Source organism: Glycine soja, chromosome 11 (genome assembly GCF_004193775.1).
Source record: "Glycine soja cultivar W05 chromosome 11, ASM419377v2, whole genome shotgun sequence".
Classification (NCBI taxonomy): domain Eukaryota; kingdom Viridiplantae; phylum Streptophyta; class Magnoliopsida; order Fabales; family Fabaceae; genus Glycine; species Glycine soja.
In genome coordinates, this window is record NC_041012.1 from 6,997,115 (window position 1) to 7,013,771 (window position 16,657).

Sequence of the window (16,657 nt, forward strand, 5' to 3'; positions counted from 1 at the left end):
AGTGGAGCAGCAATTTTTCTATCCACTAATTAACTTATTAAATGAATTTGCTGTAGTATCCAGTAAATTAAGCCAGTCAACACGAGCCATGAAGTAATCCACTTTTTGCATTTATGACCTGGGTCCAGACTTGTTGTCCATAGACTATGGGTGCATGTAGATTGTGTTCTGATTTATGTATGTTTCGCCTAAAAATGTTGGACTAAATAACCAAAATAATGCTGAATTGATATATAGACCCCCACTTGGACGAGCAACTTTGGCATCTCTTTGAATGTTACGATTGGTTTAATTTGCCCCCACAACTTGATTAACAAGACAGTGAAAAATGAAAACAAAATACTTACTTACTGTCCATACAGAATAGAATAAAACGTGGTGTGACTCCGAGGGTGATTCATCCTCGTCACTAGCTTTCTAAAGTCCAATGATAAGATCTATTATTATGTCTACTTAGATGTGACCTTACTTCATCGATAGCAACGTCTCAAATGTTAAAAGGGTAATTCAATACCTCTAGTTTGTAATCAAGAGATTTACTGGTTAACTTTTTAGATAGGCATAGTTACTGTTGTCTATAAATAGGCTTAATACATGTTGTAATTGAAATAATTTCTCAATAATACATTTCATATATCCCTATTTTTTTAATTCTATCTTTCCTCTGGTTCTAACATTTGGTATCAAGAGCAAGGAATCCCAGGAAGACTTTGCTGCAAGAATAACTCTTAACACTGGAAGCTTTGCCACCGTCCTCCTCATCTTTGATGGCAAGAATTGGGAAAGATGGTGCATCCAGATGAAGGCGATCCTCAACTATCAAGATGTCATGGACATCGTGGAAGAAGGCTGCCCAAGCCTTCTTGAAAGGGTCACGAAGGCGCAAAAAGCTATCCACAAGGAGAACAAGAAGATAGACTGCAAGGCAATGTGTCTTCTTCACTAGTGTGTGGATATTCCCCATTCTAGAAAAGGGAAATGCCGGTGCAAATCAATTGAAGAAAGTAAGGTTGCAAACCATGAGGCGTCAATACGAGCTAATGCAAATGGAGGATACATAAAAGATTGCAGATTTCTTCAATGGAATTATCAAGCTGACGAATTCAATGAAATCGTGTAGTGAAACGATCACAAAATCCACGATTGTTGAAAAAATATCGCGAACTCTAACCCCAAGATTCGATCATATCGTTGTAGCGATGGAGGAATCTGTAGAGTCTCTGAAGATCGGAGAACTTCAAGGATCCCTTGAAGCCCATGAGCAAACCACTGAGAGGCACACAAATTAGGCATTGCAAGCACGAACTTATAGAAGAGGAGGAAGTAGTGGTAAAAGCTACAACAAAACATGAGGTAGGGGTAGAGATCCAAGATCGAATGCTGGAAAGGCTCCTCAATAGCAAGAACCTGAAAAACATGACTCAGAACAACCTGAATCGTCCAATGGTAGAGAAGGGTACAGGCAGTATAGAGGAGGAAATAAAAGATTTGATAGAAAGAGACTTAAATGCTTCAATTGTGGTAAAATTGGGCATTTCTCTACATAATGACAGGCACCAACTCAGAATCAATCTAAGGGGAGACAAGATCCAAAAGCAAACTTGGCAAAAGGTGAAGATGTTGATGTAGAAGACAACACCTTGTTATTGATGATGACAACAAATACAGAGGCTGGAAACGATGATACTTCGTATCTTAACTCAGGATGCTCCAACCATGTGACTGGACATAAAGAGTGGCTGGTAAATTTTGATATGAAGAAGAGAAGCAAGGTCAAATTCGCAGACAATAGAGTCATTGAAGCAAAAGGAACTGGTGGCGTGCTTATCCAAAGGAAAGATGGAGGCCAGGCCTTGATAATAGAAGTTTTGTATGTTCCCACAATGAAGAACAATTTGTTAAGCATTAGTCAGTTACTGCAGAAAGGATTCAGCATGAACCTCCATGATGGCACAATGGAGATCTTTGACAGAATGCAGAAGAAAATATTGAAGGCCAAAATCTCAGAGAACAGGACCTTCCAAGTGAAGTTATGAGCATTTGATTCTCAGGGCCTAAATGCATAAACCAAATCAGATGAGTCTTGGCTTTGGCACATGAGGTATGGACATCTCAATTTCAAAGATTTAAACCTTCTACATGCAAAAAATATGGTGACTGGTTTGCCACAAGTTAGAATCCCTAAATTTGTTTGTGACCATTGCATGATTAACAAGCAAACAAGAACATCCTTTAGCAACTACACACCCACTAGAGCCAATGATTTACTACATGTAGTGTACTTTAATGTTTGTGGACCATTTGAGGTTCCCACTCTAGGTGGGAACAAGCTCTTTGTGTCTTTTGTTGATGAATTTAGCATGAAAATGTGGACATACTTACTCAAGGTTAAGAGTGAAGTATTTGAGAACCAAAAGAAATTCACAGCCATGACTGAAAAACAATCAGGGAAGAAGTTGAAGATCCTTAAAATAGATGGAGGAGGAAAGTTTAACTCTAGAGAAATTAAAGCCTTTTGCATAGACAAAGGCATCCTACATGAAGTAACAACCCCCTACACACCACAACACAATGGTGTAGTTGAGAGAAAAAGCAGGACCATTATGAACAAGGTGAGGAGCATGTTGAAAGGAAAGAACCTACCTAAAGCCATATGGGGAGAAGCAGTTGTCACGACAACATATGTACTGAATAGGTGCCCCACACAACAACTTAAAAATCAAGTACTAGAAGTTGAATGATCAGGGAAAACACCATCTGAGAAGCATATAAGAGTTTTTGGCTCAACATGTTACAGACATATTCCTGATCAAACAAGGAAGAAATTAGATGACAAGAGTGAACACATGATCTTTGTTGGCTACAATCCCACAGGGTCATACAAACTCTTAAATCCAAGAACGAATCAAATAGTTTTCAGTATGGATGTGCAATTTAATGAACTAAACACATGGATGAAGGACAAGCATGATCCAAACAATAAGCCAATGATGCAGATCAACACAAAAACATTGAGTGAACCATAACCTGATGATGTTACAGGTGAAGTTCAAGCTAAACCTACAGGTGCAGTTCAAGAAGTAGAGGGAAGAAGATCCACAAGGACTAGAAACTTGCCAACAAGACTATAAAACTATGAAATGTTTCTTGATAGTGCAATAGATGATGATGGTGAATTGGTTCATCTAGCACTAATGGGAGAAGAAGAACCTGTCACCTTCCAAGAAGTAATTAAAAAGGAAGTATGGTTAGAAGCTATGAGAGAAGAGTTGAAAGCCATAGAAAGGAACAAGACATGAGAGCTAGCTAGTCTACCAAATGGAAAAACAACTATAAAGGTCAAATGGGTTTTCAAGAACAAGCTCAAACCAGATGAGAATATTGCTAAACACAAAGTCAGGCTAGTGGCAAAGGGCTTTATGCAGAAAGAAGGCTATGATTACAAAGAAGTCTTTGCACCAATGGCTAGGTTTGAGACTGTGAGGTTGATAGTTGCTTTGGAAAGTTGGAAAAGGTGGAAACTATGGCAAATGGATGTAAAGTTTGTCTTCCTAAATGGACCCCTAGAAGAAGAAGTATATGTACAACAACTTCATGGATTTGAGACTACAGGACAAGAATATAAAGTGCTGAAGTTGAAGAAAGTACTATATGGGCTCAAACAAGCACCTATAGCATGGAATAAGAGAATTGACTCATTCCTAACTGACAGTGGATTCAAGAAATGCATTATAAAGCATGGTGTCTATGTGAAATTTCTCAAGAATGATGAAGCTCTGCTACTATGCCTTTATGTAGATGACTTGGTAATTACAGGAAGTAACATGAGGAAAATTGAGAACTTGAAGACACAACTAGGGTCATAATTTGAGATGACTGACCTTGGTGAACTTTCTTACTTCCTGGGTATTGAGTTCATGAAGACTAGCAGAGGCATTATAATGCATAAGAGGAAATACATCACTGAAACTTTGAAGAGGTTTCACATGCAAAACTGCAACTTAGTAGCAGTTCCAGTAAACGCCAATTTGAAGATTGACAACTCACAAAGTGAACAGAATGTAGATGCAACTTTGTATAGAAAAATTGTTTGGTGTTTGAGGTTCATTTGTCAGAGTAGACCAAAGATTTCTTATGGTGTTGGAGTGATTAGCAGATTTATGACTCGTCCAAAGCAGTCTCACTTAGCAACAACCAAGAGGATCATGAGGTACCTAAAGGGGACATAAAATTGTGATATTTTGTTTCCAAATCAGAAAAAGAAGGGTGATCTACATCTCGTGGGTTATACAAACTCAGACTGGTGTGGAGATAAAGTAGATAGAAGAAGCACTTCTAGTTTTGTGTTCTTGTTATCAGGTGCTCCAATATCCTTGAGCTCGAGCAAGCAAGATGTTGTTGCTTTGTCAACCTGTGAAGCTGAGTATGTAGCTGCCTACAATGCATCGTGTCAAGGTCTCTGGCTATTGTCCTTACTAGCTGAGTTGAAGTGTGACAGTTTTGAGAAGATTGAGCTGCAAATTGACAGTAAACTTGCCATAGATTTGGCCAAGAATCCTGTGAGCCATGGGAGAAGCAAACATATAAAGACTAAGTTTCATTTTCTCAGGGATCAAGTGTGCAGAAGAAGGATAGGTTTGCATCATTGTTCAACAGAAGTTCAAGTGGCTGATATTTTGACCAAAGGATTGAAGACTGAGAGGTTTTTGATGCTAAGAAAAATGTTGAACATTGTGTGTTTCTGATGTTTTTTTAACAGTGTTCAGTATTGTATAAGTTTAGAGCTTTTGAATTATAGGGGGTGTTAAAAGGGTAATTCAATATCTTTAGTCTATAACCAAGAGATTTATTGGTTAACTTTTTAAATAGGCATAGTTACTTTTGCCTATAAATAAACTCAATACATGTTGTAATTAAAATAACTTCTCAATAATACATTTCATATATTTCTATTTTTTTAGCTCTATCTTTCCTCAAGTTCTAGCATCAAATCCTTGTGTTGATAGCATTGGACCAAATCCAAGGGGGAAAATGGAGATTATGCTACATATCAAAATTGTGCAAGTATTTTGAATTTATCTTATAGAGTCACGAGAGATCGATTGTGAAGTATGTGAGTTATATAATTCAAGTTACTTTAATATGAAATACAAAAATATATATTCCCCAGGTTATTTGTGATTATAAGATGTATTAAGTTCAAACAAAAACCTATCCAGGCATTCATTAGTTTTTATAGTACCCAATGTTTGACAATAAACAAGAATACCAACTACCAATTGATGAAATAGTTATTTATTTAAATAATTGTTTTTATTAAAATAAGTCTAGTCTAACTACCGTAGCAATTGAGTAAGTTTAAAAATAATTGATCAAGTAATTAAAATAAGGATCGATAATCAGCAAGAAAAATATGAATTACGGGGGAAAATTAATATAAAAACTATAAAGTTGTTAATGTTTTTTTTTTCTTCAATTAATGATGAATGAAGAATGAGAGAGACAAAGGTCGTCAAACCACAAAGCTAGGTCTGCCACGAAGGAGCTAGGCTTGGTGCTTCCACCATCCAATGAGTGAAGATATGGAAAGGGTTATTCCGATATCATAGGTATGGACAAAATGAAGTCCATAATAATATATAAGTAAATGGGCACAGAACAGAAGTGACATATATATTACAGAAAAAAATGATAAAGCGATGCATGTAGTGATAGTGTGTCTTATATGCCGGCTTTAATTTGCTTGCGAAGCATTAAGAAAAACAAGAGCTAAGATTGAGTTGTCAATTCCTTCTTCACATCGATCTATCATTTTCTATCACATATGGTATGGGTCATGCACTCATGGTATTGTTACCATCCCAAGAAGGTAACCTTTCTATATATGTTATTTACCACAGGAATTCGTATCTCTACTACGAACGAAACCAAATTATTAACATCATTCGTAGCGTCATTTTAGCAAAAATTAAGGAACTTCCTTTGCCTTCCTCGTCTCAAAAGCTAATGCGTCAATGTCTCGTATCATCAAAACTAAATCTCTCTAGTTATCTACTCCTATATTCGGGATTCCTTTGAATATATTCAGGATTTTTTTTTTCTCGCCCTGTTGGTTCATCAATAGCATTGATGATTATTCTCTATCAAAACAGTTATTAATAATTTTTTAGTAAAACTTTTAGTGGATCATGCTTTTTCAGCTACATGACTATGATACATAAATTTGGAATTTTACTTAAAGAATTTAAACCTACTTTCATTAGTCACTTTATATACAAAATAATAAATAAAATAATTTAAGAAGATGTTTTTTACACTTTCGTTTAATAATAATTTGATAAATAATTAAAAATATTGATTTTTGTAATAACTATTTTCAAGATTACACTTAAAGTGTTTTTTAATTGATTAATCATATAATTTTTACATTGATTAACAATAAATCATTTTTTTGGGAAAGGAACAATATATCAAAATTAAATTGTTAATTTGATTAGTAGTATTACAACTTTTAATAATTTATATAATATTTTTAAAATTGTATTTACATTCATCTAGCTAGCTTAAGTTTATTGAAACTTTATTCTTTTAATATATTTCCATTTAATTAATAAATACATCCTACTTAAAATAATAGTTAGTGTTTCTTTCCTAATTTAATGAAAAAGGGATAAGAGTTTAATAAATTATTAAATATAGTATTTTTTTATTTAATGACTAAAAGAATATTAAGTAATTAAAAACAATTTTAAAAATAAATTAATGCCCAAGATAATTTGGGAAGGATCTTATTATAAAAAGAATAACAACAAATTACTCAAAAGAATCCTATACTATATTAAAATGATTATATATTTTCTATTATACCATTTATCTATAGTATTAATTATTTTTTATCATTATTATTCTTCGTTTCTCTCTCGTTAATTTCATGAGAATGTAAAATAATTACTAATATTATCTTGAATATGCAAAATGATTAATTTTTTTTAAAGCTGGCACTTAATAAAGAGTGCAGGTAATTAAAGAGTAGAAAAACTGATTACTAACCATATGTATTAAGGTAAATGAAACACAATATATTTAAAAGAAACAAAACTGGCTCTAATCATTTTTTATATTGTTGAGGAATTAATCTCTACTTGTAAATTAATAAATACCTTTAATCTGCACCTGTATATGTATACTTAGATGAAATGTGTTGTAAAAAGTTATGTATGCTTAAATTCGAAAATGAAACTTTTTTAGCAAGAAATAAAGGTAAAAAAGTGTTTTTTTAATTTAATAAAATATCCCCTTCTAACTTGAATGGAAAAAGTGTGGATAATTAAGGCGAATTTGGTGGGCCTATTAGGTTTCAAAGATAAGCAAAGTATGGCTGGCTTTGATTTCTTGTCTAATCACTCTACCATTGACTCAGATTGTGACGTTTAATTTTGTCTGCTTATAGTTTCCCACGATCAATTTTTAATCAAAGACGCAGTTCATTGTTTTCCAACTCAATCAACCTCAACTATTAATGGCCGCCGTTCAAACTTTATAACGTCGAAAAGACTTTATATATGTGTGAGGGGATGAATTTTTACTTTTTTTTTTTAGAATGATGTACTCTATTCTACTCGCGATTCAAAAAAAAAAATTACTATGTTTATTTAATTTTTAAATTTCTATTTTTTTTCTTCTTTTTTAGAATGCTGTTGTTTTCTACTAAGTCATTAACTCCATTTAATGACAACAACAAATATGACTATTCAAACAAAGACAGTTGTTAGGGGATATGTTATTGTAATTGGAAACTGTCCATGTAATTACAAAGAATGTGCACGCGCATGGTATTTGTTAATGTTAAACAAGTTACTTAAATTGATGGTGGATGATGTTGCAATAGGTTAAGGATGTAAGCATGGCGTAATTAGCAGACACTTGAATCAATAATTAAGATGTATAAAAGCGTAGATGGATTAATTAATATAAAATATACTTGTGTATAGATGTTGATTTATTTGAATTAATGAAATGAAAATGATGATTATAGAAGACTTACTAAAGGGAGTTGACTGCATGGTGAGGTGTGATTAGTGGATTACACGCAGAGTGAGAATGGATGAACGTTAAATGTGAGTTTGATAGCGATTATCCCGTCAAAATATCCTGCACCGCTGCTTTCCATTCCGTTTCTTTCACCATTTGCATTTGCATTTCCGTTGGTCCAAGATCGCCCCCAAACCCTGGGCCCCACCTTTCCTAATACCTTCTACCCTCTGGACCCACCCAACCGCCCTCAAAAAAGAACACTCTAGACTCCCTACTAACTCCCTTTTTTTTCAGTTTTATATTTTTTATTATGATAATGATGTAAAAGAGTTTTTATTATAATTGCTGATTTTTTTTTTGAAAATCATAAATGCATATTTAAATTTTTTTAACATAATTTATTTTATATTTAATTGATTAAAATCAATATTTAAATTCTTAACCACTTAGTTAAACAGTGTAAACTTATATTACCCGTGTAGACAAACAATAATTGATTGTACCTTTTTCTACTTATTATTCATTTTTATTTATTAAATTTTACATCATCATAAACAAATAATGGGGTCATTGGGTCACGTAAAAAGAAATCACTTCGAGATGGGTCACACTTTATCTGAATAAGCTAGGATTTGTATTATAAAATATTAGCTACATTCTTGCTTCATATACTTTTAATTGTTATTTAAGATAATAATACACATATTAAAAATGCAGCTAATGTATTTATTTATATTAAATTTATTTTTAATATATTTTTATTATTGATGAATTTTAGTACAGTTGGTAAATAAGATTTTAATTCTTAACCATATATATATATATATATATATATATATATACTTAATTTACTTGTCAGTTTTAATTATTATTAGTGCATTCAAAGATTTTCATCTCAATATGATCCCTTGCATCATTTGAACTTTTGTATAAGAGAAAAAAAATAATAATATAATAAAAAAAATAAAGCAAAAAGAAAACCATAACAAAATAAGTCTAAAAAGTATTTGATTTACATTAAGTGGAAATATTTTTTTACATTAAGTGGAAATATTTTTTTACATTAAGTAAAAGCATTTATTTTCAATAAATAATAAAAGATTTTTTTTTAAAAATCTTCAATTTGACATATTATTTTTACCATTATTTTTTTCTTTTTATTGATTACTTTGACATAAAAAACATAAATTAATTATTTTATTAAAAAATATTTTAAAATAAACTGAAATAAATGGGCACATAAACATAAGTGCTTATTGAGTTCGTAAATTAGGTCGTTCCTTCCTACTACATTTTCCTCGACTACCTAAAATAATGAAAATTTAAAATTTTCGTCCTTTGTTAATGTTAAAAACATAGAATCATTTACTTTTGATTTCTTAAAATATTTATTGAGAGACTTCAAACACATTGCTCTTGATTAAACACGATGACTGATAATTAAGAAAAATATTTAATAGAAACTAATTCTGAGCAAATCACATTTTAGAAAACTGAAAATATATTAAATCCTAAAATAATTACAAAACTTAAATTTTATATTTGATGATGATACACATATATTAAATAATAAATCATAAAAAAAATATCTAGTTTTTAAGGACAATATACTGAAAAATGCTAGGAATTATACAATTGTTTCAATTTAATTTGAAATTTTAATTGATAAATAATAAAAAATCGAATGAACAGTGCTTCAAATTCTTGCAGTGTAATACTGTAATGACACTATTTTGCTGTTGTAAGCTGACATGTGTACAGTATCGTGGCAGCTGGAGCTAATCATTTTAGAGTAATAAATATTATTTTCGTATTTTTTTACACTTTTTCTCTTAAATTATGAAAAATGCTGTAAAAAAATAGATTGGAAATATTTTCTAGATCCTATGAGCCTATCTGTATTTGTTTTTTGTATTCATCTAAAAAAATAATATGTAAAACTATAATAATAATAATAATAATAATAATAATAATAATAAACAAGATATGAATTGTAGGATAACAAATTAAATATAATTTAGTCCGTATAAATAGTATAATGCTTGCTTTTAGTTTCTAAAAACAATGTCTTTTTTATTTCTTATTTAAGAAAATATATCATAGGATAGTATCTTTTATAAATAAAAGACCAAAGCAAGACAATTTTTTGGTAAAGATATCAGCCAGCGATCACATCATTTAGCACATTTTGATAAATGAGGAATAATTTTTTTTTTTTTAGAGATTAAAGTCAAACATTGGGTTATTTAAATATATATATATATATATATATATATATATATATATATATATATATATATATCGTACTTAAATAATATATGTACTGATAATATAATTTTTTTAATAATGTTATCCAATTTAAATTATCATATATGTTACGAAAAGATATATAATTTTATACTCTTTTAAGTTTAAGTCTATTACTTTTACAAAATAACATTGACTGCTATGAGGATTATCCCAACATTAGACATTATAAAACTGGCATTTTTAAATAAGTCAGGGCATGAAACACAAATCGTAAGTAATATGTGGCATAAATGACTATCCCACCAAAGACCGGATAATGACCTATAAATACTATATCCTCATGATGAATAAGGTAACTCTAACTCATTTTATACAATCTCGCTCACAATCTTTCACATCCTCTATCGTCTACAACCACAGACACAAACATGTTCATGACGTTCAACACTTTAACACCATAATATATAATAATGTTATTAACTTTTTAAACTCTTACTTTGAAAGAGATAAAAATGAAATTTGATTAAAAATGAGTAACTATTAAACTGTAAAGTTTATGTATAAATATAAAACTGGTTTTATTTGTATACATCCTATTTCCTTTGTTCCGGGTAGGTATCATGGGGTTATTTAGTATCTATTCCACGGAATATATATATTTCATACCCCCTTTTTTTATATTTAGCTTTTGTTTTTTATCTTTGTACTTCTGGTACTTTTCTAATATATATATATATATATATATATATATATTTGATTAGCTGATTAAAGTATATTATAAATGTAAAATACCAAATAATAATATTAAAGAAAGCTTTAGTGATGCTAATTTTAAAAGACTTAATTTTAAAAAATGCAAAAGTATAAGAATTGACTGATTAATTAATTCAAAAAATTTCCCTCACATTATTAAATATGCAATACATTTTCCCCTTGTGTGCGTTACGGAGTTTGTCAGTGATCCGAAATTGCACTGTACTAATAATAATGCATTGCATGTGGACAAGATGGAATGGATTCGGATAATTAGAAATGAACTCACATGCGGGATCACGTGAGTTTCCATAAATAATAATAGTATTTCTGTAAACAATTAAGGAAATATTAATATGACAGTAATAATGATTTGTTTAATTTACCAAATTACTAGAAAGATTCGAATAAATTTTTAAAAAATTGATAATTTGGCAAGGTTCAAAAACAGAAAGACGGATAAAACGTACGTGAAATAAAGTAATAATGTAAATGAAGTTACTCTAAACAGCTTAAGGAAATAAGTTGTATGAAGTCACAAATTTGATTTATAAGAGTAGCATCACTGTTTAGTTGAAGAAGAATATAACCTCGAAGAAAAAGGGGGCATTAGGAAGCATTATGTTGGATTTAAGAAGCAATAACAGTGACAATAAGAGAGAGTAGAGTTTGTTTATAGTTAAGGAGGAGTATCTGGGAAAATATAGTTTAAGATGGAAATATATAGAGAGAGAGAGTTAGGGGAAAAATGAAAGGTGGGACCATGGGGATGGCGTCTTTTTGAAATGGCTTTAATCAGGTTGTCGTTCTAGGTTCCCTAGCTTGGATCTTGGCTCTCTACTCCTCGCTTCAACGGTTCAATCAATCAACTCTTCATCCTTCCCTTTATACCCCCCCTTCTTTGTGTTGTACATATTTATATCGTAACATAGCTAGGCTGCTTTACTCTAGTGCTCTCCTACACTCAATGAAATGCTGTGACGTGATTTGCAGAGGAGAAGAGGGAATGGCGGCTTACATGTGTGCAGACAGTGGCAACCTCATGGCGATTGCGCAGCAAGTCATTAAGCAGAAGCAGCAGCAAGAGCAGCAGCAGCAGCAGCAGCAGCAGCAACAGCAGCAGCAACACTTGCTACACCACCAACAGAACCCTCTCTCCCTTCACACTCCAATTCCATGGAACAACACTCCTCCTCTCGGCTACCCTCTACCTCCCACCACCGATTTCCCCCCCGACCCCTTCCAACCCGATCCCCCTTTCCACTTCCAACCCGACCCCCACTCCTTCCGCTTCTCCGACTTCGACTCCGACGACTGGATGGACTCCCTCATCGCCGCCGCCGACACCACTGATTTCCCCTTCCCCCCCTCCGATCTCAACCCGCTCCCTCTCCAACCCACTCCCCCTCCCCCTCCCCCTCCACCGCCCCAGTCCCCCGTGGACTCCGACTCCGACTCCTCCGTACATCCCCTCCTCAAAGCCCTGGCCGAGTGCGCCTCCCTGGCCGAAACGGAGCCGGATCAGGCCGCGGAATCCCTAAGCCGTTTGCGAAAATCCGTTTCCCAGCACGGAAACCCCACTCAGCGAGTGGGCTTTTACTTCTGGCAGGCCCTCTCCCGCAGAGAAGAAAAGGGCCATAATAGCACTTGGGATGAGGAGTTAACACTCTCTTACAAAGCCCTGAACGACGCCTGCCCTTACTCCAAGTTCGCTCACTTAACCGCCAACCAAGCCATCCTTGAAGCCACCCAAACCGCCTCCAACATCCACATCGTCGACTTCGGTATCGTCCAAGGGATTCAATGGGCCGCACTCTTGCAAGCTTTCGCCACTCGTCCTTCTGGAAAGCCCAATAAGATCAGAATCTCCGGCATCCCCGCCCTCTCCCTTGGTTCCTCTCCCGGCCCCTCTCTCTCCGCCACCGCCCACCGCCTCTCCGACTTCGCCAAGCTTCTCGACTTGAACTTCCACTTCACTCCTATTCTCACTCCCATTCACCAACTCGACCGCAACAGCTTCTGCATTGACGACACTAACGAAGCCTTGGCTGTTAACTTCATGCTCCAGTTGTATAACCTCCTCGACGAGCCTCCCACCGCTGTTGACACTGCGCTCAGGTTGGCCAAGTCTTTGAACCCCAAAATTGTCACCCTTGGCGAGTACGAAGCAAGCGTCACACGTTTCGGCTTTGTCAACCGCTTCAAGACTGCGTTTAAGTACTTCTCTGCTGTGTTTGAGTCTCTGGAGCCTAATTTGGCCGCGGACTCGCCGGAGAGGTTTCAGGTGGAGAGTCTTCTTCTCGGGCGGCGAATCGCGGCGGTCATTGGGGGGCCCGGGTCGGTGAGGAGGGAGAGTATGGAGGACAAAGAGCAGTGGAGGGTTCTGATGGAGCGTGCTGGTTTTGAATCAGTGAGTCTAAGCCATTATGCAATTAGTCAAGCTAAGATACTTCTCTGGAATTACAGTTACAGTTCTCTGTTTTCGCTGGTGGAATCTACACCACCGGGGTTTTTGTCTCTGGCTTGGAAGGATGTTCCTCTCTTGACCGTCTCCTCTTGGCGTTAGTTAATGGGTTCGACTTGGTTGATTGTTATTGGAAAGGGTTTCCACCTGGTCCTTTTTTCCCTGGTGTGGAACAACTAATTATTATTATTATTATTATTATTTGTCGATATGCCATGGATGATCGATCATGTTGTGCTATGCTAGCCTCTTCAATTACTGAAGTTATGCAGAAGATTTGATATGTGAATTGGCTGGCACTACAAGAAATTGAGGTTTTTGGGAGAATTGCCACCTTTAGCAGCAGTTTGGTCCTCTACTAGTTCCACACCTCCTTACTTTTGTTTTTTTAGTTGATTTTTCTATTTCTTATCAGCGTTTTTTTTTTCTTCTAGTGGCAATGATGTTATTATTAGCTTCAAGAATTGGCTAGGCAAACTGTGACAATGAAAATAGGGAGAAATGGGATGGAGAAAAGCTTTCTTTCTCATTGCTTCTAGTCATTGTGATTTGTGACTCTGTAAATTGGATTTTGTTGTATGGATTTAAATTGGTCTGAATGAATGAAATGAATATCAAAGGATTTTTATCTTTACTTTCTTTCTCTAGATAGATAGAGTCTCTGAATAGGGTAGGTGTTATATATGATTTCTTCCATCAGTTTCCAAAATGGATTATTCATTTTCGTCCAATGTAGTAATTTGTTCCCAACTTTATAACGCAGTGATTATTGTTGAGGAAAATGCCTGTACACTTGCTCAATGAAAGATTCTTTTAACTATTTGCGTGTGACTGATTGTTAGTGAGGTGTTGCATGGAAATTGGTGTGTGATGACTGATGACACACTCTTTTTCTCTGCCATCCTATTATTCATGCACAGTCAACTGTGTGAAAAATTAATGTACTATTTTGTGGGGGAAAAAGCTGCTTTCCCTGGCTTTGGGGGGGGGGGAGCCATTATTTTGGTGTTTTATTTATGAAAGCATAGCTTTGTTAATTGTTGCGAGTGGTGTTGATCTATGGCCCGGCTTAGTTGTCTGTCTCTTTCGTGCTGCAATCAAGCTCCTTCCTTGTCTTCCTGGCACAGCACAGCAGAGACGGGGAAGATGAGTCCAGAGCGTGACAAGGGAGACTGCCACTGCTGTTTCTGGACTTGTGTGATTGCGACAAGTCAAGGTCGTGACTTGTGAATACGACGTTCCTCTAATTGAACTTGATTTGCCAAAGGGTCCCTTAAACGTAGACTACACTTTGTGAGGCTGGGTATGTGTCTTATTCCCCACTTTATATGGTGCTTGATAACTCATCCACACCCACTAGTACCTTCCCTCATCTCGGACGCCATGCCCCACTACTCAAAAAATGAAACCCAATTGTTTCTATAACAGAAAACTAACTGTCAGTCATCCCACATGTTTTTTTTTCTTACAGAAAAATGTCATCTATGAAAATTTTGCCAATGAACTGAAATTGAAATACTCGGGAGTTGTAAAATTGAACCATAGGTTGCTATATGGCCATTGGCAACGTTCTTTCTGGTTTCCAGGTCACAGAAATATCATGAGCAATCCAATCATACCATGGGTGTGCCTGCCGCGGATATGAAAGGAAAACCATTGGTTGTTCAATCAGGCAAAAAGGAAAAAGGGAAAACAGCTCTTCTAAAAGATAAAACTTTTCAAATTTACTACTAATATTCAGTTATTTAAAATAAAACATTTCGTGAGTTTAATCCCAAGACAGAAACGCATTCATTTATGCACTTTAATGCCTGTTCTGAGCTGTAAAGACTATCTTTTTTCAAGTTTTAGGAAGGCACCAATACCTAAACTTTGGTTATTAGTAGTTTGCAGTTCTACTTCTAGGCTTCAAACACTGGGTTCTATGCTAATTGAAGTTGTTAATGTACTAAAACTAATCACTTGGTATAAGATGTAAGATATACAGCCAATCGCATGACAGTTGTATCATTAATTTGGACCGCTGTTGCAATTTGGCTTTTATCTAACCAAAATACTAGTTTGCAACTGCTGCGTATACCACTAGCAGTTTGTTTCTACAAAATCTGTATTTTCGTTACCTCTTTCGTTAAGCTTAAGTTTACACCACTAGTGTCTGTACATGTGTTAAACTATGGTTCTTTGAAATGCCAACGAGGTTTAGAAACATGTAAAGCTATATTTGGTTTTCTATTTGGGGTATTTTTAAATTCAGTTTGGAAAGTAAAATCAGTTTCATGACACGTATGGTTACTTCCGTTTGCACATTAAAATTTTGTCTGAAAACTCGATTTTATTGAAACAAGACTTAGATTATTTTTACAAACTCAATTTATACACTTGAATTTAACCCTAAATTTGTAAATTTTAATCCAAAGATGCACTAAATCTCTAGTACCTTTGAGGGTTGTGAAAGGATGCCAATTGTGGCATTTGGCAGCATAGTAAAATCTCTATTCCAGTGATTTGGTGATATAATGAGGATAGGATTCTGGAGGGAGCTGGTGGACAACTTGATCAGACAACATTTTTTTTTCTTGGTGTTAAAATTTAAATGCCATAACAGCTCCCGGACCCATAAAGTTGTAGCCCATTGACTTCTTCGTTGGAGGGAATCTCAAAATATGAAGAAAAAAAACTTATGTCAATGAGGAAAATGTATTCAAGTAGTAGTGGATCAATTTCTTTGTCATGCAACAAGTCGCTTATCTTTATGTCAGCTATCCCTGATTGGTTGAGGTGTCTTGCAGTTGCACTCTGTTGGGCAGTATAATTAATTCTCTAACTAATATCTCGGGTTTGTGCTGTCTCTTGTGTGTGCAAGTGTTTAATTAATTTGGTGCAATTTTGGCCGTGTAATAATTCAGATTATGACACTTCATAATTAAGGACCTTTATCATTATCTTGATTTTCATAAATTTACCACCTTACTACTGAAGTACTTAAATTGCCTTGAAGATTGATGCGAAAATTTTGTTAACTTCTTGGAGAACTGAAGTGACAGTGGCAATCATTTTCCCTAAACGGTCATCTCATTGGCTCACACTGTACTATGACCCTTTTCTTGTTGTCCCATGCGTTTGTGAGGAAAGGATATATCACTGTCCATATGAACA

General features: G+C 34.5%; 2 protein-coding genes across 2 annotated transcripts; both read left to right on the forward strand.

Moving 5' to 3' along the window:
* Positions 1-1,257: 1,257 nt before the first annotated feature.
* LOC114376862 lies at positions 1,258-2,036 on the forward strand. The gene is made up of 2 exons (XM_028335170.1): positions 1,258-1,446; positions 1,554-2,036. Exons 1-2 carry the CDS (start codon positions 1,258-1,260, stop codon positions 2,034-2,036), a joined length of 672 nt encoding a protein of 223 aa, XP_028190971.1.
* Positions 2,037-11,673: 9,637 nt separating this feature from the next.
* Positions 11,674-14,135, forward strand: LOC114376285 (SCARECROW-LIKE protein 7-like). The gene is made up of 2 exons (XM_028334330.1): positions 11,674-11,892; positions 12,031-14,135. The coding sequence occupies exon 2, from the start codon at positions 12,044-12,046 to the stop codon at positions 13,601-13,603; it is 1,560 nt and encodes a 519-aa protein (XP_028190131.1). The 5' UTR covers positions 11,674-11,892; positions 12,031-12,043; the 3' UTR covers positions 13,604-14,135.
* Positions 14,136-16,657: the final 2,522 nt, after the last annotated feature.